The sequence below is a fragment of the Trematomus bernacchii genome, unplaced genomic scaffold, assembly GCF_902827165.1.
Source record: "Trematomus bernacchii unplaced genomic scaffold, fTreBer1.1, whole genome shotgun sequence".
NCBI lineage: Eukaryota > Metazoa > Chordata > Actinopteri > Perciformes > Nototheniidae > Trematomus > Trematomus bernacchii.
The window spans coordinates 2,939,923-2,966,622 of record NW_022987574.1 but is presented as its reverse complement, the minus strand read 5'-3'; the positions used below and the strand labels follow the sequence as shown (position 1 = coordinate 2,966,622).

General features: G+C 42.6%; 2 protein-coding genes across 2 annotated transcripts in view; both read left to right on the top strand.

The window, feature by feature from the left end:
- Positions 1-1,654: 1,654 nt before the first annotated feature.
- On the top strand, positions 1,655-5,161 carry LOC117479663. Its single transcript, XM_034126773.1, has 13 exons — positions 1,655-1,685; positions 1,791-1,818; positions 2,031-2,273; positions 2,426-2,525; positions 2,962-3,068; positions 3,154-3,426; positions 3,579-3,672; positions 3,810-3,877; positions 4,003-4,224; positions 4,340-4,408; positions 4,515-4,649; positions 4,794-4,856; positions 4,976-5,161. The coding sequence occupies exons 4-13, from the start codon at positions 2,426-2,428 to the stop codon at positions 5,090-5,092; spliced, it is 1,248 nt and encodes a 415-aa protein (XP_033982664.1). The 5' UTR covers positions 1,655-1,685; positions 1,791-1,818; positions 2,031-2,273; the 3' UTR covers positions 5,093-5,161.
- Positions 5,162-5,208: 47 nt separating this feature from the next.
- Positions 5,209-26,700, top strand: part of LOC117479647 — a 47,711-nt gene continuing 26,219 nt past the window's right edge. Inside the window, 2 exon segments of the mRNA XM_034126749.1 lie at positions 5,209-5,241; positions 5,402-5,545. Of these exon segments, the coding sequence (XP_033982640.1) occupies positions 5,209-5,241; positions 5,402-5,545 (177 nt within the window).

Genomic DNA, 26,700 nt, shown 5'->3' with positions numbered 1-26,700 from the left:
AAAATAAGGGCACATTTATGTCATTTATTAACAAGCAGGTTAAATAAAGTAATGTTTGAAGTCATTCAACTATGAACAATTAAATATATTTCAAGGCATACTTTATTTATTCAAGGTTGGAAGAAGTAATCTGATCCTTTACTTTAGAACAAATACTCATTAGCACATTTCTTTGCTAAATATATTTTGCTAAAGTATCAAAAGTTTCATGTAGATCTGCAATAAAAATATTTTTGGGGTATGGGGGTGTCTGGGACCCGGAGTAATCCCGGCGGGCGGGAGCTGTTATGTCCCATCATGACACGTATGGTGTATATATATTATAATGCAGCGCAATCTGTGTGCTCCCTGCCTGTCGGCTCTGCTGATCGATGTATAATAAGGCTCTGCTGCCGTGATGTGCACTGAAAAGTGTTTCTGTCGCAATATTATCGTTGTCGAGCTAGCTAACTAGCATACATTGTCACTATCTGCTAACGTTAGCTTTAGCCTTCGTTTTCTAATAGTTTTTTTCATAGGCTATAAACGGAGGTGGTATAAGTAGGCTATAGATCTTGTACTTGAGTAAAAGTAGAAGTACTCAGATCTTGTACTTGAGTAAAAGTAGAAGCACTCCGATCTTGTACTTGATTAAAAGTACTCAGATATTGTACTTGAGTAGTGGGGGGGGGGGGGGGGGGTGCAGAGCTTCGTGACCGCGGAGCGTGTGAACGTTGTGATCAGCTGTTTTAGAGACCGACTCTGCTTTGTGACACAAGTTACGGTAAGCATTTCAGATTGTTGCCGCGCATGCGTACCTGCGTACCAGTTATGTGCGCCCCTGGCTGACATGGATGACAGTTAAGACACACACAGACACACTATAGCTCAGTTATATTTTTAATCAAAAAACTATTGAACACTGAAGTAACTATGATTGAATTGACTACAAATATGGCAATGGTGGTAAAGACTACAACAGCCATAATCCATTCTTTGTTTCAGGGACCTCTGCACCTGACCCTTTGATGTGTGATATTTTCATAACATGTCTGCATAGCAAGCAGTTGACATTCAAATGTTAATATTATATATTTCGATTGGAGGGAAATTACAAAAATATTTTAAAGAAGGAGAGCTGTGGTTGGTCGCTCATTTTTTAAAATTCGATATATAGTTTGGTTAAACCAGAGACTGTCCTCTCGTTCATCTTATCTTGTCTGGGGTGAGTGATCATTCCTCTTGTGAATTAATTGTGAAGCTGGTTAAAGCAGAATGTCTAAAATAAAGAGCTTATTTTTGTCATTTATGAACAAAGGAAAGCTGGTTAAATGATTCCATAGCTTAAATAAAGTAATTTTTTGAGTCATTCAACTATGAACAATTAAATATATTTCAAGGTATACTATATTCAACGTTGGAAGAAGTAATCAGATCCTCTACTTTAGTACAAGTACTCATTAGCACAATTGTTAGCTAAATGTACTCCAAATATCAAAAGTAAAAGTAGTCTTTATGCAGAATTCATATTTTCACAGAATGATATTATGGTAATTGTATTATCCTGTTTTTATAAATGCAAGAGCATTTAAGCATTTACAACGTGGACCAAATGTTTAATCACCATGTGTGCAAGCATTGTGTTTGCAAGGTTTAATTTTAATTTTATTTTCACAGAGTGACGACTATTGAGCAGTTCATTACTGGTGAGTGTTGGTCAAAGACAGTGTTTGTAGTAACATATACCATGACAATATGTGGAACTTTCCAGTCTTTTCTTTGCAGGGTTTAATGCTGTGTTTTCCCCACAGATTGACAGCTTTGAGCAGTTCTCTACCGGTGAGTTGTGGTCCAAGACACTGTCAGTAGCATAAAGTATAATGAAAACAGATAGGCCCTTTATTAGTGTAAGTGATTAGCAGCTTCTAATACAATTGATAATTTTTTTGTTTATAACTATTGTATGCTAAGCTATGCGATTGTATTGTACATTGTGTTAAGTAATTATATTTCCATGTCTGTGATGCTGATTAGTTTCTTCTCTGTTCTAGTTAAACAACCTACCGGCTTGACCAGCTACCCATCTACCTACTCATCTACCTTCTTCACTAGCTACCTATCTACCTTCACCACCTTCTCATCTACCTTCTTCACTAGCTACCCATCTACCTTCACCACCTTCTCATCTACCTTCTTCACTAGCTACCCATCTAGCTTCTTCACCAGCTACCCATTTAACTTCACCGGCTACTCATCTACCTTCAACACCCAGCTTTATCTCGTGAGCAGTTACAGTAAGTACATTTTTGTTGAACAGGATGCATCAACTATTAATGGACTTGTACGCTTTTGTTGCAGTTGAAATAAGTAATTGCGTAATTATTTGTACTATTTAAGGGGTCTGCTAATGTCTTTATTAATTCTAACAATGCCTACATACTTTCAGATGCCACGTGGTAAATCGTCCCGCCGTTCCCAGGCTGCAAAGCTACGCGTGGCTGGGACACGTGTGGGACATCAGCAGCCTGGCAATGCCAGTTTCGCACGTAAGTAGTCGAGGATTTTGTCATTCAATTTTGTATATGTTTAGGGTGTCCATTTTGGTTGTATCATTGTAAAATGTTTTTGCATGTGCATTTTTTACAGGCAGGCTCGTGCACAGATACACCCCTCTGTGGGCAAGCGAGCTAGTTATGATGAGGAGAATTGACTGAAATACACTTGATTTCTTTGCATTCATTTTTAGATAACTATCATGAAGCAGTGTTTGAAACATGGATTTGTTTGAAATATATACATTTTAAAATTCAATCACCGGTAGGACCCTTTATGCATTTGAGCCCTTTCCCTTCTAAAATCCTCTGCACGTGCCCGTTTACAGGTGTTATTGTAGGAAGGTGTGTTATTATTGCTTACATAATTTAAGAATTGTAAAGGTTCATTAAGTTTAATGTCGGTGTCATTTTCTCTGTTTTTAAATAGCCGCTGGCGGTACGGGTAACCGCCATAGAGTGCAGAAATGGCCAATTTCGTCCCTGACAGGACGACAACACAAGATGGTCATACCAGCGGAGTCTCCAGACAAGGAAGTATGAATTGTTTTCAGATTTTGTTAACAAAGTCTGGGTAATCATTAGTGATTTTCATTTGAAATAATGTCTTCTGTTGTTACAGTTTGTCCTCCTTGTTGGAGCTTCACATCTCCGTTCCATCGTCGATGGAATTGTGAAGATGCCAGAGGGAAGGTTTTCCTTTGGTGCCATGTCCACACCGGGGGCATGCGCAACCCAGCTGCGAACCGAGGCAGCCAATGCTGTGCTGCCTAGGACACCAGATGCAGTCTGTGTGATGGCTCCGAGCAACAACCTAACATCCAGTAGGACCATCACCGAAGCAGGAGAGGACTTTGCGGAGCTCCTCGCCACTGCCCGCAGTCGCTGGCCCAACGTAAGCTTATTTTTTATTGTATTTATTATAGTTCTTATAATATTACATTTTGTATTCTTATTGATGTGGTTGTATGTTTATGAATTTCTGAAAAATTGACATTTTTTATCAACAAATTGTGAAAAATAGCGTACCTTTGTAACTTTGATTAGGTTTTTGCCATGGACTTCCCCCCGCGCCTTACCGTTGACCCTGACTACCAAGACATGATGCGTCAGGAATTTCGTCGTGTTGCGGCACGTATGGGTATGTTTAACAAATATTTAGGTTCAAGTACTACCGTAAATCATTTTCCTATTTTTCATTATTCTTTGTTTTAAAAGAGCAAAATATAATATCTGTGTGGATATGTTAGTAATCTTGATCTTGTTGGTTTTTTTTAGGCGTGAAGTACACACCGCTTGCTGAGTACTTCCCTTTCAAAGAACTTGACCTGTGGAGCAGAGATGGCGTGAGTGACATGGCAAATGGAAACGTTTTCTCTGTATACTTGTTTGTAGCTGAAATTCCAAGTTCCGTTCTTGAAAAAACATATTGAAGGTTATGTGCTATTTGTAAATGTATTTGTTTTTGCAGGTGCACTTGAGTGACAGTGCGGGAATGCCAATCCTGGTCGGTTCTATCTGGAACGCAACATACATGCAACTTGTTCCAGCCGAGCCGAAGCCATCTCCTGTTGTCCACAGAAGATCACCGCCTGCGAGGAGAGTCACTCCAAGGGTGATTGTCAAAGGAGAGGTTGCTAAATCACCGCAACTGGATCCTTCCAAGTGGACCGTTTTCGGCCAGGGCAGGAAGGTAATTGTGTGGCAGACATCTTTCAATAAGAGTGATATTCCCTGAGCAGTTTGCCTTGATAATGATGGAAGAGTACCCATTTGATTAACACAAGCTATGCTATTTATCTTTACAGAGGAGCCAACACGATGAACCTGAGCAGTCCATTGATGCACTTAAAGAAGCAGGGACTGTTCAGCAGGAGGTAGGTCAACTTTGTAGTATGCTTTGAAATCATTGGGGTATGTTTATTGCAGTTTATATGTGCATTTCTTTTTCTAAAACAGTGTTTCTTCATTTTTATTTCACAGGAAGTGGAGGAGAGTTATCTTCCACTGACACCTGTGTGGTTTAGCAGTGCAATGTTGGTTGAGATGGACAAGATTAGTCCATCCCATCTTCCTGGCCCTGATGAGTGCACACCACCGGTTCCAACACCACAAAAGGTAATTTGTTTGTATGTTGGTTGATGCCCTATTATAAAATGTATCCTTCCTGACAAACTTTAAATGTATTACAGTGAGGACAACTTATACTGTCCATAAGGAGTTATTAGTGGAGGATTAATCATTTTGTTTTCCTTACGTTAGAAAGCAAAGTTGGAGCTGAAGCAGAGGGCTCCTGCCTCCAAGAAAACCCTGGCAAAGCGACAGGTTGTTCTTGTTTTCTTCTTTTTTAAAGGCAATATAGGACTTGTTTAAAACTAAGAAGTTACACGAATATCGGTGGTGTTATTTCTTCTCAAGTTTACTAAATTGTTTTGTTTTTTTAGGGGGAGGCAGCTCCCATTGTTGTGGAGGTGATTTTACGGCCACCTACCAGTAGAGGGACAGTTGCTGTGGAGCAGCAGGTCTGTGCTCTTTGTGTGAACGATGTGCTTTCAGAGTGACATTTGAATGAATCATGCTAATTTATTGACATAGTTACTTTTGCTCATTGTTAAAATAAAATAGTTTCAGTTGTTAGCCTGCATGCAGTCAACGTTGTTTCAAGTGTACACAATCAATGACAAGAAACCTCTCTTTTGAGTTCCATTCAGTATGTGTGTGGGTAAGTAGAAAAACAAAAGTTAATATATAACAATAATCATTTTGTATTAGTAATTGTATATCTTTCTATTATTTAGTTAAACGTTTGTGAAACAATTTAAGACACATAGTGTTTTTAGCAGTTTTTTTATATATGAATTTTCTTCTAGGAGGAGCCATTGCCGGGGTTGGAGCCATTGCCAGGAGTGGAGCCATTTCCAGGGGTGGAGCCATTTCCAGGAGTGGAGCCATTTCCAGGAGTGGAGCCATTTCCAGGAGTGGAGCCATTTCCAGGAGTGGAGCCATTTCCAGGAGTGGAGCCATTGCCCCGCGCAGAGCCATCACTGAGCGTGGAGCCATCATCCAGCAAGGAGCCATCATCCAGCAAGGAGCCATCATCCAGCAAGGAGCCATCATCCAGCAAGGAGCCATCACCCAGCGTGATAGTGGATGTTGATGAGGACAACGGATGCAGAACAGGTAAGGGCTATGCTTGCATGTGTTCAGAAAAAGTGCAGCTGGCTGTTGTCGCAGGGACTGTTGTGAGGTATGCATCCGTTTCTGACGATAAAATATCTGTTGCATGTTCTATAGCGGCTGCGATCAAACATTTGATTGCGCCTGTGTGTTCGTGGAGCAGTACAGATATCGATGCCATACGTGTTGCAGGGTCAAAGCTTAACTCGTTTGTATTAGGGGAAGCCCATAAAATGAATGTAAAGCCAAAGAACTTGTGCAGGTTGGTTGAGCAGACCAGTGTGTTTGGACGTAAGTGGAACGTCAATATGGGTCTGCCAGTGTACGGCGAATTTAATTTGTCTGAAGGGGAACAGGTATTGTCGGAGAAGCTGCTTGAACACTTATCCAGGGATGGCATGTGTCTGTTTAGCCTAAATTCCGCAGCCAGTGTCATTATTCAACACAATGACTGTATTGTGGTCGTTGATTGTGGCACACGTGCTGCGTCTGGGTTAGCATCCAGTTATGGCACATCTGTAGCCGTGTTCAACACATGCCTTAATGACCTGATGTTTTACATCAGGAATCTCAATAATTCATTGAATGCACAGAAGTTTAGCATTACAAGACTTTCTGTGAAAGCAGCTGAAGTTAATTCGGAGACGGCTAGAGTCATTGATGGGGATATGGGGTGTGTCAGGGGAACATTCAGTCAGGGTGATCAACGCTTTAAATATGCAGGACTTCAGTGCATGGCTGTCAGTTTGGTAGGCATAGCCAAACACAACATTGACAGTGTGTTTACATGGCAGACCGACAACCTGGATAAAGTTGTTGTACTTGGTGACAATCTGTACACCTCCCTGCGTGACCAACAAGGTATCAGTGGAGGATACAGTCTACTTTCGGTTCCAGATCTGCCCAAGGAGACCATTATCGACGGACAAAGATTTCTGTTTCAATACAGTGACTTTGTGTCTGGAGATGTGGATGTGGTTGAGGGTGATCTCATTGATAAGGGTGTGCACACCACTTTAAAATACGCACTGGAAAGCATGTGTAGTAAATATGACACATGCTTTCTGACAATGAATGGCGCTACATGTGCCATCATTGGTCAAGGTGGACACTACGCAGTGGTCGACTCCCATGCACGCAGTGCGTCTGGGATGAGCGATGGCGAGGGGCGTAGTGTTGTTCTGTATTTCAGAGGCCTTGAACACGTGTTTGAATACATATGGACATTTGCAGCGTTCCTCAAGAAGTCTCAAAAACAGTTTGAGATCGCTGGTGTCCGAGTCACTCACATAGGCCCAATTGAAAGCAGTAATCTGTCTTTGGGTCCAAGAGTGACTCCCAAAACGACAGAGACTGATTTGGGTTGTAGTTCAGCTATTCAGTCCACCAACATTCAGATGGGTGCAAAGCATAACATTCCAAAGGGATCTTCTGAGTCTCAAAAACTGTTTGAGATCGCTGGTGTCCGAGTCACTCAAATAGGCCCAATTGAAAGCAGTAATCTGTCTTTGGGTCCAAGAGTGACTCCCAAAACGACAGAGACTGATTTGGGTTGTAGTTCAACTATTCAGTCCACACTTGGCTGCACCAACATTCAGATGGGTGCAAAGCGTAAGATTCGTAAGGGATCTTCTGCTTGCAAAAAATTAAAAAAGAGTGATGTTACCGCAGATAATTCAGACGTTGCTTTTGTCAAAGAAGTAAGAAGTGGACGACTGCAGTTTAATCCTCTTAGTCATCAACTTGCACAAGCTCTTTGTGAGCAGTTACATGTGCATTCAGAAAAAGTAGATTTTGTGTCTACACAAATTGGTTTAATAGGGGCTCCATGTCTCAATGAAAAAATAGAGGGTGACGGAAACTGTTTCTTTAGAGCAGTGAGTCAAGCTGTGTGTGGTACACAAAGGCATCACACAATAATTAGGCGTGCAGTGGTTCATCAAATGCAGAGCAATGCTGTGCCTTATGAGCGTATTTTGACCTCCTCCATGTCAGAATACCTCAGCACATCCAAAATGCGGGAGGTTGGCAGTTGGGCAACAGAATTAGAAATTCAAGCAGCAGCAGATGCGTTTGGAGTTAATATATTCACATATTGTGATCCACGCTGGCTAAAATATAGTTGCGAGAACGGGCAGTTGTCTAATCAGGGGGTTTATTTGGAAAACCGCAATGGTAATCATTATGAGACTGTTGTGTGTGTAAAACAACCTAATTTGCAGAGTTGTTATGGGTATTGCAAAGTGAACACTTCTTGTCCAAGACTGTACAATGTCAGACGGACAACTAGGGGCAAAAGGAGGGTTACCGAACAAACGCATGGTACATCGTCTGCTGGGGACACAGATTGTGTGGAAAAGAGTGATGTAAGTAAAATCACTCTTGAATTTAATCCTTTGTGCAATGAAGTGGCAAAAACACTTTGCACAAAGTGTAATATAGACTTTGAAAAGCAGGATGTACAGGGACCTACAGTAACTGGGTCCCTAGGTGTGGTCTGTAAGACCGAAAAAATTAAAGAGGACGCCAATAGTTTCTTCGGAGCGGTAGCTCATGTTCTCAGTGGTTCTCAGAAGAGCCATCGAAAGATTAGAAAGACTGTTGTGAAGCATATGATGAATCACGCAGAACAAACTAAAGTAGTTGGGGGATCTGCTTCAATTTCAGACTACATTGAGAAGTCTCGGATGAAGTATGTAGGACATTGTGCCACAGATGTAGAAATCCAAGGGACAGCAAATGCTCTTGGAGTGGACATTTTTATCTGCAGTGGGGAAAAATGGCTCAAATACACTTGTAATTGTGCAATGCTTTCAAAAGAAAAAATATACTTGAAACATTGTGATAAAAATCATTTTGAGCCAGTGGTTTGTATCAAACCTTACGATGAACAAAGGTGCTTTGAATTTTGTAAAGTGGGGGGTTTGTCAGAGACACGGTCTATGCGTAGCAGTGTCGATATCTGTACTGGGAAGGGTGGGGTTAAAGACAATGCAGAGAGTGTTGCCAGCTGTAGTCGTAGGCATTCAACATATTTAAAAAAGATATACAGCTCAAAAATTAAACGGTATTATAAAAGTAACACAGGGTACCAGCAAACGATTAGGGATGCGTCCATGAAAAAGTATAGTGATGCAGATTATCAAGAGAGAGTAAGAGTCGGTCTTAGAAAAAGGTATTTCGAGGATGATGATTACAAACACAGAGCCATTGGACATACTCAGGTTAGATACTATGAAGACCCATTGCATAATCAGATGAGGAAGGATTCAAGTAAAAGAATATATAAAAGTAATCCGTTGAAACTAAAACAATATAGTGTAAAAAAATACCATGATGATGATCTGCATAGAGAAAGGGTTATAGCATTAAGCAAACAGAACTATAGACTAAAGGTTTTACATAGAGAGAAAGTTATAGCATTTAGCAAACGTAAATATAGTCAAAATAAATTGCATAAAAAGAAGGTAAAATCCATGACTTCAAAAAGGTATCATGGTAATCCAGATTATAAGAAGCGAGTAACAGCTAGCAACAAATTGAAGAGGCAACAAATGCAAAAGAATAGACAGGTATTTGATATTGTGATGCAGCAGTTTTTGGCCAAAGTTAAGAATGGACCCGTTTTTGTTTGTAGCTGCTGCGAGAGGTTGTTATTTGAATCGCAGGCCTTGCACTGTAAAAAAGAGAAATATAAGAATCAAGAACTCGCCAATAAATGCATCAGAGACACATATTTACACACATGTACTGATGACTGTGAAGTACCCTGTGTTTGGATTGATATTGGGAGAGGGCAGTCTTGGATCTGCAGCAACTGTGATAACAAACTTAAGAGAGGTGTGATGCCACCTGAATGTGTTCTCAATAATTTGGCAGTAGACCCCATTCCCCCAGAATTGGCTTGTTTGAACAGCATAGAGCAGCATTTAATTGCCAAAAATATACCATTTATGAAGATGGTGGCATTGCCCAAAGGTGGGCAAAATGGAGTTCACGGACCGGTGACGTGTGTTCCAGCCAATATAGTCCAAACTACAAATTTGCTCCCCCGCTCAAGGATGGAAGGTTCCATCTTGCGAATAAAGTTAAAGCGTAGATTGACCTACAAAGGTCATTATAAATTTCAATTTGCAGACCCAATGCACATAATGCGTGCATTACAATATTTAAAAAGAAACAATAAGCACTATAGGGATATTGAATTTAATAAAAGTTGGTATAACGAGTTTTGTAGGGAGGAGGAAGAGAATGAACAAACCCACACCAAGGAAACATCATCAGAGGCTGCTGAGGAACAGCCATGTTTGTTTCAGGACATGGATTTGATGGCTGTGGATACTGATCTGGAAATTGCAGATCAGTTTTCAGATAGAGAACTGAACATGGCCCCAGCAGAAGGCAATAGTCCTGCAAAAGAAAGTTCATTCATTCCTGTAAGGGTTCCCGAGTTTGAGGAACTTGATGACGCTCTGCTTAATGAGTTTTGGAGGGAACGGGATGATGACTTTGTAGACAATCCGACCTTGATGGATTTGCCAACTAATGAAACGTCTGATGCTAATGCTGATGATGAGCTTTTACACGACAGGCAACAGCATTGCATGTTTCAGGACACATGTCTGATGCCTGTTGATATTGGACAGGAAGTGTTGGATCAATATTTTGATAGTACATTAAATGTCGCTCCAGCAGAGGGTAATAGTCCTGTGAGGCTGTTAGCAGACATTTCCAACGAAGCAAAATGCTTTCCTGTATTGTTCCCACTGGGCATTAACACCTACCGTGATTCGAGGCCCCGCAAGATAACATTAGCACGCTATTTGAATATGCGTGTTTTAAATGCTGATGTTAGGTTTGCACAAAATATAGAATACATTTTTTATGCTCAGTATTTGTCTGAGGTGCAACAGGTATTGTCCAGTGTGTCTATTGCATTGCGAAAAGGCAAAGCAGGCTTTCCATCCAAACCGATAGAAGATAATTTGTTGAATCAGGAAACCATAAGAAAACTGTTGAAATTTGATGATGGCTTTCGTTTTCTCTCACCTATTAGAGGTACTCCAGCATTTTGGCAGCGCGCACAGAGTGACCTCCTCGCTTGTGTGCGTCAACTTGGTGTGCCTACCTGGTTTTGTTCATTCTCTTCGGCTGATCTTAGGTGGGCAAATTTACTCGACGCTATTTTAAAACAGGAAGGTAGAACACAGACCGCTGAAGATTTAGATTGGGCAGACAGATGTGAACTCTTGCGTCGTAATCCTGTGACAGCGGCCAGGATGTTTGACTATAGATGGAATTGTTTTTTGAAAGAAGTACTTATGTCCCCTTCACACCCAATTGGCAAGATTGTAGATTATTTCTATCGCGTGGAATTTCAGCAGCGTGGCTCACCTCATGTGCATTGCTTGTTTTGGATTGAGAATGCACCCAAAATTGATAAGAATACAGATGAAGAGGTGATTCAATTCATCGACACATATGTGACATGTGAATTACCATCACAAGATGAGCCGTTAAAGGACATTGTGACATCTGTGCAACAGCATTCCAAAAGACACTCTAAAACGTGTAAGAAAAATAACACCGTTTGTCGATTTAATTTCCCCAGGCCAGCTACTGCTAGTACATTTATATGTCGCAGCAGTGAAGATCAATGCTTAGCAGAATGTAGCTGTAACTTGACACCATGCGAGTGTGTAAAATTAGAGTCTTTGGCCGAAAAAAAGGAGAAGAAGGAGTTTGCAGTTAAAATTCTGAACTCCGTCAAAAAGGCTCTTTCAGACGAAAATGTAATATTTGAAAGCCTGGAACAATTATTTGAAAGTCTGGGGATTAATCAAGCGATCTTCGAGGCTGCTTACAAATTGGTTGGTAGAAAGACACACGTTGTATTGAAAAGACAAATTGGCGAAGTCTGGATTAATCAATACAACAAACCACTGTTAAAATGCTGGAATGCCAATATGGACATTCAGTATGTGGTCAATGCCTATGCATGTGTTGTCTATATAATTTCCTACATCTCCAAGGCAGAAAAGGAAATGGGATTATTATTGGGTAATGCACATAAAGAAGCATCACAGCAGGGCAATCTAGATGCCAAGGATGCATTTAAAAAGTTAGGGAGTGTGTATTTACACAACCGAGATGTGTGTGCCCAAGAGGCAGTCTACAGATTGACACACATGTCCCTGAAGACATGCTCTCGCTTGGTCCAATTTGTGCCAACAGGGAAAAATACAATTAAAATAAGTAGGCCATTAAGTGTGTTAAAACAGATGGCAGATTCAAATAGTCTAACCACAGACAACATGTGGATGACCGGTTTTGTTGACCGTTACAAAAATCGGCCAAATGACGCGGTTTTTAATAATATGTGTTTGGCAACATTCGCATCCGAATACAGGGTTATGTCACAGAGTGAAAGTCTCAAAAATGCCATCGAACTCCAAAATAATTTCGGGTTTATTATTAAAAGAACGCGAACAAAAGCAGCAGTTGTGCGTTATGCAAAATTTTCAAAAACAAAGTCTCCGGAATTGTTTTTCTACAGCAATTTCAATTGTTTCTGCCGTATCGCATCGACGAGCAGTTAAAGCCACACAATTGGGAAACGTGTGAAGACTTTTACACGAGCGGTCGAGTTAGATTTGCTGATGGATCCAGACAGCTGGTGAAATCAGTGGTCGACGCGAATAGAGCTTTGTTTGAACTTGATTCGGATGAATTACAAAAAATCCAAGACTCTTTAGACGGTAATGTAGATTTTGAAGACGCTTGGTGTGACCTGTGCCCCGAACAGGAATTGGAAAATCTTCAATGCAAAGAAGAGCGGGAACAAATTGAAACCGTAGACGGGGAGCAAATAGACGCTATTCCTGATCTTGCCGTTAATAATCGGCAAATCGGCCATTTGGAAAAGACAAAGAATATTTTGAGCAGAAGCGAAGGGCTGAAATTAGTTCGGTCTCTAAACGAAACCCAAATGTCTATTTTCTATCAAATACGACAATGGTGTTTAGACAAAATCTCGGGTAAAAATCCAGACCCGTTTCACGTATTTATAACAGGCGGTGCTGGGACGGGAAAGAGCCATTTGATCAAGGCTCTGCAGTATGAGACAGCCAGGTTGCTCTCAACACTCTGTGAAAACCCTGATTCTGTGTGTGTGTTGTTGACTGCCCCAACTGGAATTGCTGCATACAATTTAGACGCAGCAACTATCCATAACACATTTAGCATTGGCGTTAATTCAAAATTACCCTACACACCTTTAGGCGAGGAAAAAATAAATAGTCTGCGGGCCAAATATAGAGACGTGCAAATTTTAATTGTCGATGAAATATCCATGGTCGATCACAAACTCATGGCATATATTCATGGCAGATTACGTCAAATTAAACAATGTAATGATTATTCCCCATTTGGTAGAGTTAGTGTGGTAGTTGTTGGAGACTTTTTCCAGCTGCCACCAGTGAAAGGAAATGCCTTGTATGTCGAGAAAGTAGGATTTAACCTGTGGCACAACCTATTTAGCATTGTAGAGCTTAAAACAATAGTCAGGCAGAAAGATATTGTTTTTGCGGAACTGCTAAATAGGTTGAGAACACGCTCAAAAGAAACAGCATTGTCAGCTAGTGACATTGATTTGTTGAAGAGCTGTGAAACAGGGGAAGAAAGTTCAGCATTACACATTTTCCCCACAAACGCTCAGGTTAATGATCATAATCTTGTGCAACTGTTGAAAACATGCCCGGAACATGTCGAAATAGAAGCTCAGGATACTGGCCATAACAGAAAAACTGGAAAACTTGAGTTAAAACATGGACATCACACCAACATCTATCAGACATGTTTAGCGGAACGTTTGGTTCTCGGGGAAAATGCTCGTGTAATGTTGACCAAAAATATAGATGTGACGGATGGGCTTGTGAACGGGGTATGCGGCACGGTGAGACACATAGTGATTTCACAAGGTGAAAGATTTCCTCAAACTGTGTACGTCCATTTTGACGATGACAGAGTTGGGGCACAGCGCAGGAAAGAGTCTGCAAATGCATCAAGTCAATTAGTGAACTGTACACCAATTTTTCCAGAAGAGGATAGAGTCACCGTTAAAGGTGGGTTGCGTCGCCAATTTCCCCTTAAACTGGCTTGGGCTTGTACAGTACATAAGGTGCAAGGGATAACTGTTGATAGAGCTGTGGTGTCACTTAAAAAAATATTTGCTGCTGGACAGGCATATGTTGCATTAAGTCGTGTTACAAATTTATCAGGCTTAATCATTCAAGATTTTAAAGCTAATGCCATCTATTGTAAAACAAATGTTACGCAAGCAATTCAGTGCATGCCTCAGTTTCTACGTGAAGAAAGGATCCACCCCAAATTGCACACAGACAATTTTACTGTGTTTTTGACAAATGTGCAAAGTTTGACACGTCATGTCGAAGATTTGACCCTTTGTACACAGCATTTGCAGCCTAACTGTATTGCTGTTACAGAGACATGGCTGCCTGCCGTCTCATCATTTGACGACATTAACATCAGTGGTTATACATTTGCTAGTTGTTCTCGAAGTGCATCTTACACCAGCGAGAACCCAGCATTGGTTGCTCTGCAAGACCAACAACATGGTGGTGTTGGCATATATAGTGCAAACAGTATTGAATTTAGTATTCTTCAAGTGCCAGATGTAAATTTAGAATGTATAGTGTACAACTGTTTGTCTCACGACATATTAATTGCGGTAATTTATAGACCACCATCATATCCCATGTCTTTGTTTAAAGAACATTTAGGCAAATTACTAGATTTGTTAGATCTATTAGGTGACACAATTGCTGTGATGGGTGATTTCAATGATGACATTTTAAAAACATCAACAATTTGCAAATTTGTAACAGACAAAGGGTATGTGCAGCAAGTCACACAACCCACTACCGAAAAGGGCACATTAATTGACCATGTATATGTGAAAACAACACAGTATGATGTAGAATCAACTGTGTTGCCCACCTATTTCAGTGATCATGAGGGGATTCTGTGTTCTTTTGCACAACTGCTGAGGTAGAGTAACTTCAGACGTCAAGCAAATGTAGGTAGAAATTCTGTGTTTTTTCTTCACCTTGTGTTTCATCGTGCCAAATTATGCGCTTCTACAGTCTGTCGAGATATTTTATCAGATCAAAACATCCCCCCCTAGTTTAATTTGGTATGTTTTTAGGTATCATCCCCCCCTGGTTTAATTTGGTATTTGTTTAGGTATCATCCCTCAAGTTCATCATCTTCAAAGCCCCTTCCTCATTCAAAATTATCCTCATCTATCGGCCCCCTAAACCACATCCCTCCTTCCTCTCACTTAACTCCTCAAAACTAGCTTCATCCTCCCTACTTTTCGACCTTAACATGACTATTGAGTCACCCACCTGCGAGCTGTCATTCAAATTCTCAACTCTAATAGACAATTTACTGTCAACCAAAACTTCACCTTCCCGACCCATGCCAAAAGACACATCCTCGACTTTGTCTTCTATAAAAACCTCCCAGTACCTTGGCGTAATGTTTGGCCCCACCCTTTCCCTCGATCCTATCATCTGCCAAGTAATCAAAACCAAATTTTACCAGCTCTGCAAAGATCTGACCCTCTCCCTGAAATTACAACAGTCTCATAGTTAGGAATTATTTATTAATTTATATAGTTATTCTGTCGGTCTTCAGTTCTTAAAATCTTCTCACTTAACTCCCCAAACTAGCTTCATCCTCCCTACTTTTCGACTTTAACATGACTATTGAGTCACCCAGCTGTCATTCAAATTGTTCTTTATTATGTCGGACCTGGTAGTTCATTTTTAGCGGCTTTATCTCTCTCACACACACACACACACACACACACTACACAATAAAACTAATACAAACAATAAATATTCATAAAATAATTATAAAATAGGAATAAAAAGGCAATTAAGTTAAAAGTCATATTAAAAAGGTAGGTCTTCAGTTGTTAAAAGTATGAACGCTCTCTGCTGGTCTAGTTGGGAGGGCACATTGGGGAGGGCGAAGTTCATTTTTATTGTGTTCAATATGTTCATAATTATTGTGTTCAATATGTTCAAAATAAGGTTTCTTTTTCCTGCATTACAACAGCATTTTTAATAACAAAATTATTGGCAAACATTAGGGCATATTTAGCAGATATTCCATACTGCACTAATAACATTTATCCACACATAGGGAAACACATTTTGTAAAATTATGCATCAATATTAAATGATGTCACTCATATGCTGTTGCTAATGCAGGTTTTGCTTTGCCTTCAATGTAGCCTAGAAAAGCAAAAGGCACTGGTAATTGGTACTCCCAGTTTACTGGGATGGGGTTCGATTCCCTGCGGTGTCCTGCTGGTTTCTTTGGCATGTACATTAAAGATCATATTATTTACTACTATAATAATGATAATTATCAAAGTATTACTAATTAGTATCTCATACAACTGACACAAGCTTCCAAAAACTCTCAAAACTGTCAAGAAATATCAATAAAATAAGTATAAAATAGGAATAACATGCAATTCAGTTATAAGCTATATTACAAAGTTGGGTCTTGGGTCTGCTCTTAAAAGTATGAAACTTTGTGCTGGTATAGTTGGGAGGGCACATTGGGGAGGGCGAAGTTCATTTTTATTTTTATTGTGTTCAATATGTTGTTAATACAAAAAGAAGGTTTGTATTTCCTGCATTACAACAGCATTTGTAATTAAAAAATGTTTTATTGGCAAACATGAGGGCATATTTAGCAGCTAATCCATACTGCACTAATGAAATACCAAAATATTATGGAATTATAGGGAAATAAATGTTGGGAAGTTGTAGTGGTAGTATTTACCATAATGTGAAGTATGTGGCCATTGGGATTGTTTTCCTTTGAGATATGAGAAAACCTTGTTTCATGGCAAGCATTGTGTTGCCATGGCAACGGCATTGGAGGAAATCTCAAAACTGACACATGTGTCTTGAGGGCTGTACCGTTAGCACGCATGTGAAGTTTGAACACTTTACACAGGAGTTATAGCAATATCGTAACGGCGAGGGATGCGTTGCCATGCCAACAGCATATGATAACATCCCATAATTGGCGTAGAGCTGTTGAGGGCCGGACCATTAGCCATCATCTGAAGTCTGGTGCCATTTGGATGATTTTCATAGGAGTAACGGAAACTCGTGTTTATGGTGCAGGGGATGCGTTGCCATGGAAACGGCATACGGTGACATCTCAGAATTGGCTTAGAGCTGTTGAGGGCCGGACCATTAACTGTCATCTGAAGTCCTGGTGCGGTTTGGAAGCTTTCCATTGACTTAAGACAACTTCGTGTTTTTTGGTGAAGGAATGCGTTGCCATGGAAACGGCATATGATGACATCTCAGATTGGCAGTAGATGCTGTTGAGGGCCGTGACCATTAAGCTGTCATCTGAAGTCGTGGTGCAGTTTGGAAGCGTTTTCATTGACTTAAGACAACATTGTGTTTTATGGTCGAGGGATGCGTTGCCATGGCAACGGCATATGATGACATCCCATAATTGGCGTAGAGCTGTTGAGGGCTGGACCATTAACTGTCATCTGAATGTCTGGTGCAGTTTGGAACATTTTCCATTGAATTAAGACAACTTCGTGTTTTATGGCGAGGAGGATTCGTTGCCATGGAAACGGCATATGATGACATCCCAGAATTAGCGTAGAGCTGTGTGAGGGCCGGACCATTAACTGTCATCTGAAGTCTGGTGCAGTTGGAAAAGCATTTTCAATAGGACGTAAGAGAAATTCGTGTTTTATGGTGAAGGATGCAGTTGCCATGGAACGGCATATGATGACATCCCATAATTAGGCAGTAGAGGCTGTTGAAGGCCTGGACCATTAAATGTCATCTGAAGTCTGGTGGCAGTTTGGAAGCTATTTCATAGGACGTAACAGACAACATTCGTGTTTATGGCGAAGTGATGCTTTGCCATGGAAACGGCATATGATGACATCCGCATAATTAGGCAGGAGTAGGGCTGTTGAGGGCCTGGACCATTAACTGTCATCTGAAGTCTGGTGGCAGTTGGAAGCATTTTCCATTGACTTAAAGAGCAACATTGTGGTTTTATGGCGAAGGGATGCGTTGCCATGGAAACGGCATACGGTGAGATCTCAAATTTCGCGTAGAGCTGTTGAGTCATGGACCAGTAATATAAAAGTGAAGATTGGGGGACGATGGGACCGTGTCCATTGGATTTACAGCGACACCGGTGTTTTATGGCGAGGGATTCGTTGCCATGGCAACAGCTTTTGAGGAAAACTCACTTTTGTCATATTAATGTGTTGAGGGCCGGACCATTAACTGTCATCTGAAGTCTGGTGCAGTTTGGAGCATTTTCCATTGACTTAAGACAACATTGTGAAGTTTGGTGGCGTTGTGAGCATGTCAGTTGGTGTATGACATCATCGTGTTCCATGGCGTTTGATGGGCCTAGCATCGAGCGAACGCGAACTTTGGCGCCAAATAACGGCTGCGCCGTGCGAAAGAAAAAAACTTCCGTGATAACTTTTAATTGCCCATGTCTCGAGATGCTACCCGACGAATTTCGAGTCGTACGGATAAAGTCCCTGGGAGAAGATAGATTTTGCGCGGAGGACGAAAAACGCGATAAATGGCGTTTTTTGACGCCTTTTTCGACGCCAAATTCAAAATGGCCGACTTCCTGTCCGTTATTTTATACCCCTCCAAGAGGCTTTTTTGTTTGTCTCCGCACCTTAGATAGGCTTAGCGAGTTTCGTTCGGTTACGTGAAAGTTAAAGTAGGGGGAGTTAACGTTAAAAACGGAAGTGGGCGTGGCTTACGCAATTTTTGACGTAAAGTTCCGGGACCAATTACACATCGCAATTTTGCGCACTTCTGACGCGTGTGCAAAATTTGTTGAGTTTTCACATATGTGGCGGGGCTCAAAAGTGCGCTCAATGTATTAAAATAATAATAATAATAATAATAATAATCGGACCAATATCAATAATGCGCAAGTTAGTCACATGGGCGCGAAGCGCCCATGTGACTAGGTTCGCGTGGGCTACCTACTGTCATGATTTAGGCCACTTTTAATGGGCTTTTACCCATCTTTTTCCCTGTTTTTAGTGGGTTTTGCATGGTTATCGCTCGCTTCGCGAGCGACTAAATTGATCGTAACGATATTAATTATGCGAGTTGCAATCACGTGGGCTTCGCCCACGTGACTGGGCTCACGCGGACTATCTGTCGTTACTATTTCCGAACCTTTTCTGTGCTTTTGCCGGTCGTTTTCCCTGTTTTTATGTGTTTTTCGCAGGTTTATCGGTCGCTGCGCGACCGATTTCAATAGGGTCTTCGCCGACCTATGGTCTCAGACCCTAATTAAAGCTGCAAGCAGCGTTGAGCGGGTCTTCGACGCTCCGCAGGCTGTTGTCCGCACGTCGAGGTATCATGCAGGAGTTTTCCGGACTCGGCCGTTGGCAAACGTGGGAAGTTTCAGGCCGATCGGACAACGTAAATGGGAGTTACAGCAGTATCATAAACATTGTGTTTGATGGCGAGTGATCTGTCGCCATGGCAACGGAATTTGATGACACCCCATAATACGCCTAGATGTGTTGAGGGCCGGACCATTAGCCATCATCTGATGTCTGGTGCCGTTTGGACGTTTTTCCAGTGAGTTAGGACAACATCGTGTTTTATGGCGAAGGATGCGTTGCCATGGAAACAGCTTTTGAGGAAAACTCACTATTGTCATATTGAGCTGTTGAGGGCCGGACCATTAACTGTCATCTGAAGTCTGGTGCCGTTTGGAAGCTTTTCCATTGACTTAAGACAACATTGTGTTTTATGGCGAAGGATGCGTTGCCATGGAAACAGCTTTTGAGGAAAACTCACTATTGTCATATTGAGCTGTTGAGGGCCGGACCATTAACTGTCATCTGAAGTCTGGTGCCGTTTGGAACTTTTTCCATTGAATTAAGACAACATCGTGTTTTATGGCGAGTGATTCGTTGCCATGGAAACGGCATACGGTGAGATCTCAGATTTCGCGTAGAGCTGTTGAGTCATGGACCAGTGATATAAAAGTGAAGATTGGGGGACGATGGGACCGTGTCCATTGGATTTACAGCGACACCGTGTTTTATGGCGAGGAATGCGTTGCCATGGAAACGGCATACGGTGAGATCTCAAATTTCGCGTAGAGCTGTTGAGTCATGGACCAGTGATATAAAAGTGAAGATTGGGGGACGATGGGACCGTGTCGATTGGATTTACAGCGACACCGTGTTTTATGGCGAGGAATGCGTTGCCATGGAAACGGCATACGGTGAGATCTCAAATTTCGCGTAGAGCTGTTGAGTCATGGACCAGTGATATAAAAGTGAAGATTGTGGGACGATGGGACCGTGTCGATTGGATTTACAGCGACACCGTGTTTTACGGCGAGGGATGCGTTGCCATGGAAACGGCATACGGTGAGATCTCAAATTTCGCGTAGAGCTGTTGAGTCATGGACCAGTAATATAAAAGTGAAGATTGGGGGACGATGGGACCGTGTCCATTGGATTTACAGCGACACCGTGTTTTATGGCGAAGGATTCGTTGCCATGGCAACAGCTTTTGAGGAAAACTCACTTTTGTCATATTAATGTGTTGAGGGCCGGACCATTAACTGTCATCTGAAGTCTGGTGTAGATTGGACCATTTTCCATTGAATTAAGACAACATCGTGTTTTTTGGTGAGGGATGCGTTGCCATGGAAACGGCATATGATGACATCCCATAATTGACATAGTGCTGTTGAGGGCCGGACTAGTAGCCATGATCTGAAGTGTTGTGCAGTTTGGACAATTTTCCCTTGACGTAAGACAACATCGTGTTTTACGGCGAGTGATTCGTTGCCATGGAAACGGCATACGATGAGATCTCAGATTTCACGTAGAGCTGTTGAGGGCTGGACCATTAACTGTCATCTGAAGTCTGGTGCAGTTTGGAACATTTTCCATTGACTTAAGACAACATCGTGTTTTACGGCGTGGGAAGCGTTGCCATGGAAACGGCATACGGTGAGATCTCAGATTTCACGTAGAGCTGTTGAGTCATGGACCAGTGTTATAAAAGTGAAGATTGGGGGACGATGGGACCGTGTCCATTGGATTTACAGCGACACCGTGTTTTACGGCGTGGGATGCGTTGCCATGGAAACGGCATACGATGAGATCTCAAATTTCACGTAGAGCTGTTGAGTCATGGACCAGTAATATAAAAGTGAAGATTGGGGGACGATGGGACCGTGTCCATTGGATTTACAGCGACACCGTGTTTTATGGCGAGGGATTCGTTGCCATGGCAACAGCTTTTGAGGAAAACTCACTTTTGTCATATTAATGTGTTGAGGGCCGGACCATTAACTGTCATCTGAAGTCTGGTGTAGATTGGACCATTTTCCATTGACTTAAGACAACATTGTGATGTTTGGTGGCGTTGTGAGCATGTCAGTTGGTGTTATGACATCATCGTATTCCATGGCCATGGCGTTTGATGGGCCTAGCATCGAGCGAACGCGAACTTTGGCGCCAAATAACGGCTGCGCCGTGCGAAAGAAAAAAACTTCCGTGATAACTTTTAATTGCCCATGTCTCGAGATGCTACCCGACGAATTTCGAGTCGTACGGATAAAGTCCCTGGGAGGAGATAGATTTTGCGCGGAGGACGAAAAACGCGATAAATGGCGTTTTTTGACGCCTTTTTCAACGCCAAATTCAAAATGGCCGACTTCCTGTACGTTATTTTATACCCCTCCAAGAGGCTTTTTTGTTTGTCTCCGCACCTTAGATAGGCTTAGCGAGTTTCGTTCGGTTACGTGAAAGTTAAAGTAGGGGGAGTTAACGTTAAAAACGGAAGTGGGCGTGGCCTACGCAATTTTTGACGTAAAGTTTCGGGACCAATTACACATCGCAATTTTGCGCACTTCTGACGCGTGTGCAAAATTTGTTGAGTTTTCACATATGTGGCGGGGCTCAAAAGTGCGCGCGATGTTCTAAAATAAGAATCAGAATAATAATAATAATAATAAATAATCGGACCAATATCAATAATGTGCTAGTTTAACAGTGACGTGGGCTACGCCCACGTCACTGTAGGCCGTGGGCTACCTACTGTCATGATTTAGGCCACTTTTAATGGGCTTTTACCCCTGTTTTCCCCTGTTTTTAGTGGGTTTTGCATGGTTATCGCTCGCTTCGCGAGCGACTAAATTGATCGTAACGATATTAATTATGCGAGTTGCATTCACGTGGGCTTCGCCCACGTGACTGGGCTCGCGCAGACTATCTGCCGTTACTATTTCCGAACCTTTTCTGTGCTTTTGCCGGTCGTTTTCCCTGTTTTTATGTGTTTTTCGCAGGTTTATCGGTCGCTGCGCGACCGATTTCAATAGGGTCTTCGCCGACCTATGGTCTCAGACCCTAATAATAATAATCGGACCAATATCAATAATGTGCTCGTTTACAGTGACGTGGGCTACGCCCACGTCACTGTAGGCCGTTGGCCTACCTACTGTCATGATTTAGGCCACTTTTAATGGGCTTTTACCCCTATTTTACCCTGTTTTTAGTGGGTTTTGCATGGTTATCGCTCGCTTCGCGAGCGACTAAATTGATCGTAACGATATTAATTATGCGAGTTGCAATCACGTGGGCTTTGCCCACGTGACTGGGCTCGCGCGGACTATCTGCCGTTACTATTTCCGAACCTTTTCTGTGCTTTTGCCGGTCGTTTTCCCTGTTTTTATGTGTTTTTAGCAGGTTTATCGGTCGCTGCGCGACCGATTTCAATAGGGTCTTCGCCGACCTATGGTCTCAGACCCTAATTAAAGCTGCAAGCAGCGTTGAGCGGGTCTTCGACGCTCCGCAGGCTGTTGTCCGCACGTCGAGGTATCATGCAGGAGTTTTCCGGACTCGGCCGTTGGCAAACGTGTGAAGTTTCAGGCCGATCGGACAACGTAAATGGGAGTTACAGCAGTATTATACAGTAAACATTGTGTTTGATGGCGAGTGATCTACTGCCATGGCAACGGCATATGATGACATCCCAGAATTGGCGTAGAGCTGTTGAGGGCCGGACCATTAACTGTCATCTGAAGTCTGGTGCCGTTTTGAACCTTTTCCATTGAATTAAGACAACATCGTGTTTTACGGCGTGGGATTCGTTGCCATGGAAACGGCATATGATGACATCCCAGAATTGGCGTAGAGCTGTTGAGGGCCGGACCATTAACTGTCATCTGAAGTCTGGTGCCGTTTGGAAGCTTTTCCATTGAATTAAGACAACATCGTGTTTTACGGCGTGGGATGCGTTGCCATGGAAACGGCATACGGTGATATCTCAGATTTCGCGTAGAGCTGTTGAGTCATGGACCAATGATATAAAAGTGAAGATTGGGGGACGATGGGACCGTGTCGATTGGATTTACAGCGACACCGTGTTTTATGGCGAGGGATTTGTTGCCATGGCAACAGCTTTTGAGGAAAACTCACTTTTGTCATATGAATGTGTTGAGGGCCGGACCATTAACTGTCATCTGAAGTCTGGTGCAGTTTGGACCATTTTCCATTGACGTAAGACAACGTCGTGTTTTACGGCGAGTGATTCGTTGCCATAGAAACGGCATATGATGACATCCCATAATTGGCATAGTGCTGTTGAGGGCCGGACCATTAACTGTCATCTGAAGTCTGGTGCAGTTTGGAAGCTTTTCCATTGACTTAAGACAACATCGTGTTTTACGGCGAGTGATTCGTTGCCATGGAAACGGCATATGATGACATCCCATAATTGGCATAGTGCTGTTGAGGGCCAGACCATTAACTGTCATCTGAAGTCTGGTGCAGTTTGGATCATTTTCCATTGACTTAAGACAACATCGTGTTTTACGGCGAGTGATTCGTTGCCATGGAAACGGCATATGATGACATCCCATAATTGGCATAGTGCTGTTGAGGGCCAGACCATTAACTGTCATCTGAAGTCTGGTGCAGTTTGGAAGCTTTTCCATTGATTTAAGACAACATCGTGTTTTATGGCGAGTGATGCGTTGCCATGGAAACGGCATACGGTGAGATCTCAGATTTCACGTAGAGCTGTTGAGGGCTGGACCATTAACTGTCATCTGAAGTCTGGTGCAGTTTGGAACATTTTCCATTGACTTAAGACAACATCGTGTTTTACGGCGTGGGAAGCGTTGCCATGGAAACGGCATACGGTGAGATCTCAAATTTCGCGTAGAGCTGTTGAGTCATGGACCAGTGATATAAAAGTGAAGATTGTGGGACGATGGGACCGTGTCGATTGGATTTACAGCGACACCGTGTTTTATGGCGAGGAATGCATTGCCATGGAAACGGCATACAGTGAGATCTCAGATTTCGCGTAGAGCTGTTGAGTCATGGACCAGTGATATAAAAGTGAAGATTGGGGGACGATGGGACCGTGTCCATTGGATTTACAGCGACACCGTGTTTTATGGCGAGGAATGGGTTGCCATGGAAACGGCATACGGTGAGATCTCAGATTTCGCGTAGAGCTGTTGAGGGCCGGACCATTAACTGTCATCTGAAGTCTGGTGCCGTTTTGAACCTTTTCCATTGAATTAAGACAACATCGTGTTTTACGGCGTGGGATGCGTTGCCATGGAAACGGCATACGGTGAGATCTCAGATTTCACGTAGAGCTGTTGAGTCATGGACCAGTGATATAAAAGTGAAGATTGTGGGACGATGGGACCGTGTCGATTGGATTTACAGCGACACCGTGTTTTATGGCGAGGAATGCGTTGCCATGGAAACGGCATACGATGAGATCTCAAATTTCACGTAGAGCTGTTGAGTCATGGACCAGTGATATAAAAGTGAAGATTGTGGGACGATGGGACCGCGTCGATTGGATTTACAGCGACACCGTGTTTTACGGCGAGGAATGCGTTGCCATGGAAACGGCATACGGTGAGATCTCAGATTTCACGTAGAGCTGTTCAGTCATGGACCAGTAATATAAAAGTGAAGATTGGGGGACGATGGGACCGTGTCGATTGGATTTACAGCGACACCGTGTTTTACGGCGAGGAATGCGTTGCCATGGAAACGGCATACGGTGAGATCTCAGATTTCACGTAGAGCTGTTGAGGGCCGGACCATTAACTGTCATCTGAAGTCTGGTGCAGTTTGGAAGGTTTTCCATTGAATTAAGACAACATCGTGTTTTACGGCGTGGGAAGCGTTGCCATGGAAACGGCATACGGTGAGATCTCAAATTTCGCGTAGAGCTGTTGAGTCATGGACCAGTGATATAAAAGTGAAGATTGTGGGACGATGGGACCGTGTCGATTGGATTTACAGCGACACCGTGTTTTATGGCGAGGAATGCGTTGCCATGGAAACGGCATACGATGAGATCTCAAATTTCACGTAGAGCTGTTGAGTCATGGACCAGTGATATAAAAGTGAAGATTGTGGGACGATGGGACCGCGTCGATTGGATTTACAGCGACACCGTGTTTTACGGCGAGGAATGCGTTGCCATGGAAACGGCATACGGTGAGATCTCAGATTTCACGTAGAGCTGTTCAGTCATGGACCAGTAATATAAAAGTGAAGATTGGGGGACGATGGGACCGTGTCGATTGGATTTACAGCGACACCGTGTTTTACGGCGAGGAATGCGTTGCCATGGAAACGGCATACGGTGAGATCTCAGATTTCACGTAGAGCTGTTGAGGGCCGGACCATTAACTGTCATCTGAAGTCTGGTGCAGTTTGGAAGGTTTTCCATTGAATTAAGACAACATCGTGTTTTACGGCGTGGGAAGCGTTGCCATGGAAACGGCATACGGTGAGATCTCAAATTTCGCGTAGAGCTGTTGAGTCATGGACCAGTGATATGAAAGTGAAGATTGGGGGACGATGGGACCGTGTCCATTGGATTTACAGCGACACCGTGGTTTATGGCGAGGAATGCGTTGCCATGGAAACGGCATACGGTGAGATCTCAAATTTCGCGTAGAGCTGTTGATTCATGGACCAGTAATATAAAAGTGAAGATTGGGGGACGATGGGACCGTGTCCATTGGATTTACAGCGACACCGTGTTTTATGGCGAGGGATTCGTTGCCATGGCAACAGCTTTTGGGGAAAACTCACTTTTGTCATATTAATGTGTTGAGGGCCGGACCATTAACTGTCATCTGAAGTCTGGTGCAGTTTGGAGCATTTTCCATTGACTTAAGACAACATTGTGAAGTTTTGTGGCGTTGTGAGCATGTCAGTTGGTGTTATGACATCATCGTGTTCCATGGCGTTTGATGGGCCTAGCATCGAGCGAACGCGAACTTTGGCGCCAAATAACGGCTGCGCCGTGCGAAAGAAAAAAACTTCCGTGATAACTTTTAATTGCCCATGTCTCGAGATGCTACCCGACGAATTTCGAGTCGTACGGATAAAGTCCCTGGGAGAAGATAGATTTTGCGCGGAGGACGAAAAACGCGATAAATGGCGTTTTTTGACGCCTTTTTCGACGCCAAATTCAAAATGGCCGACTTCCTGTACGTTATTTTATACCCCTCCAAGAGGCTTTTTTGTTTGTCTCCGCACCTTAGATAGGCTTAGCGAGTTTCGTTCGGTTACGTGAAAGTTAAAGTAGGGGGAGTTAACGTTAAAAACGGAAGTGGGCGTGGCCTACGCAATTTTTGACGTTAAGTTCCGGGACCAATTACACATCGCAATTTTGCGCACTTCTGACGCGTGTGCAAAATTTGTTGAGTTTTCAAATATGTTGCGGGGCTCAAAAGTGCGCTCAATGTATTAAAATAATAATCATAATAATAATAAATAATCGGACCAATATCAATAATGTGCTCGTTTACAGTGACGTGGGCTACGCCCACGTCACTGTAG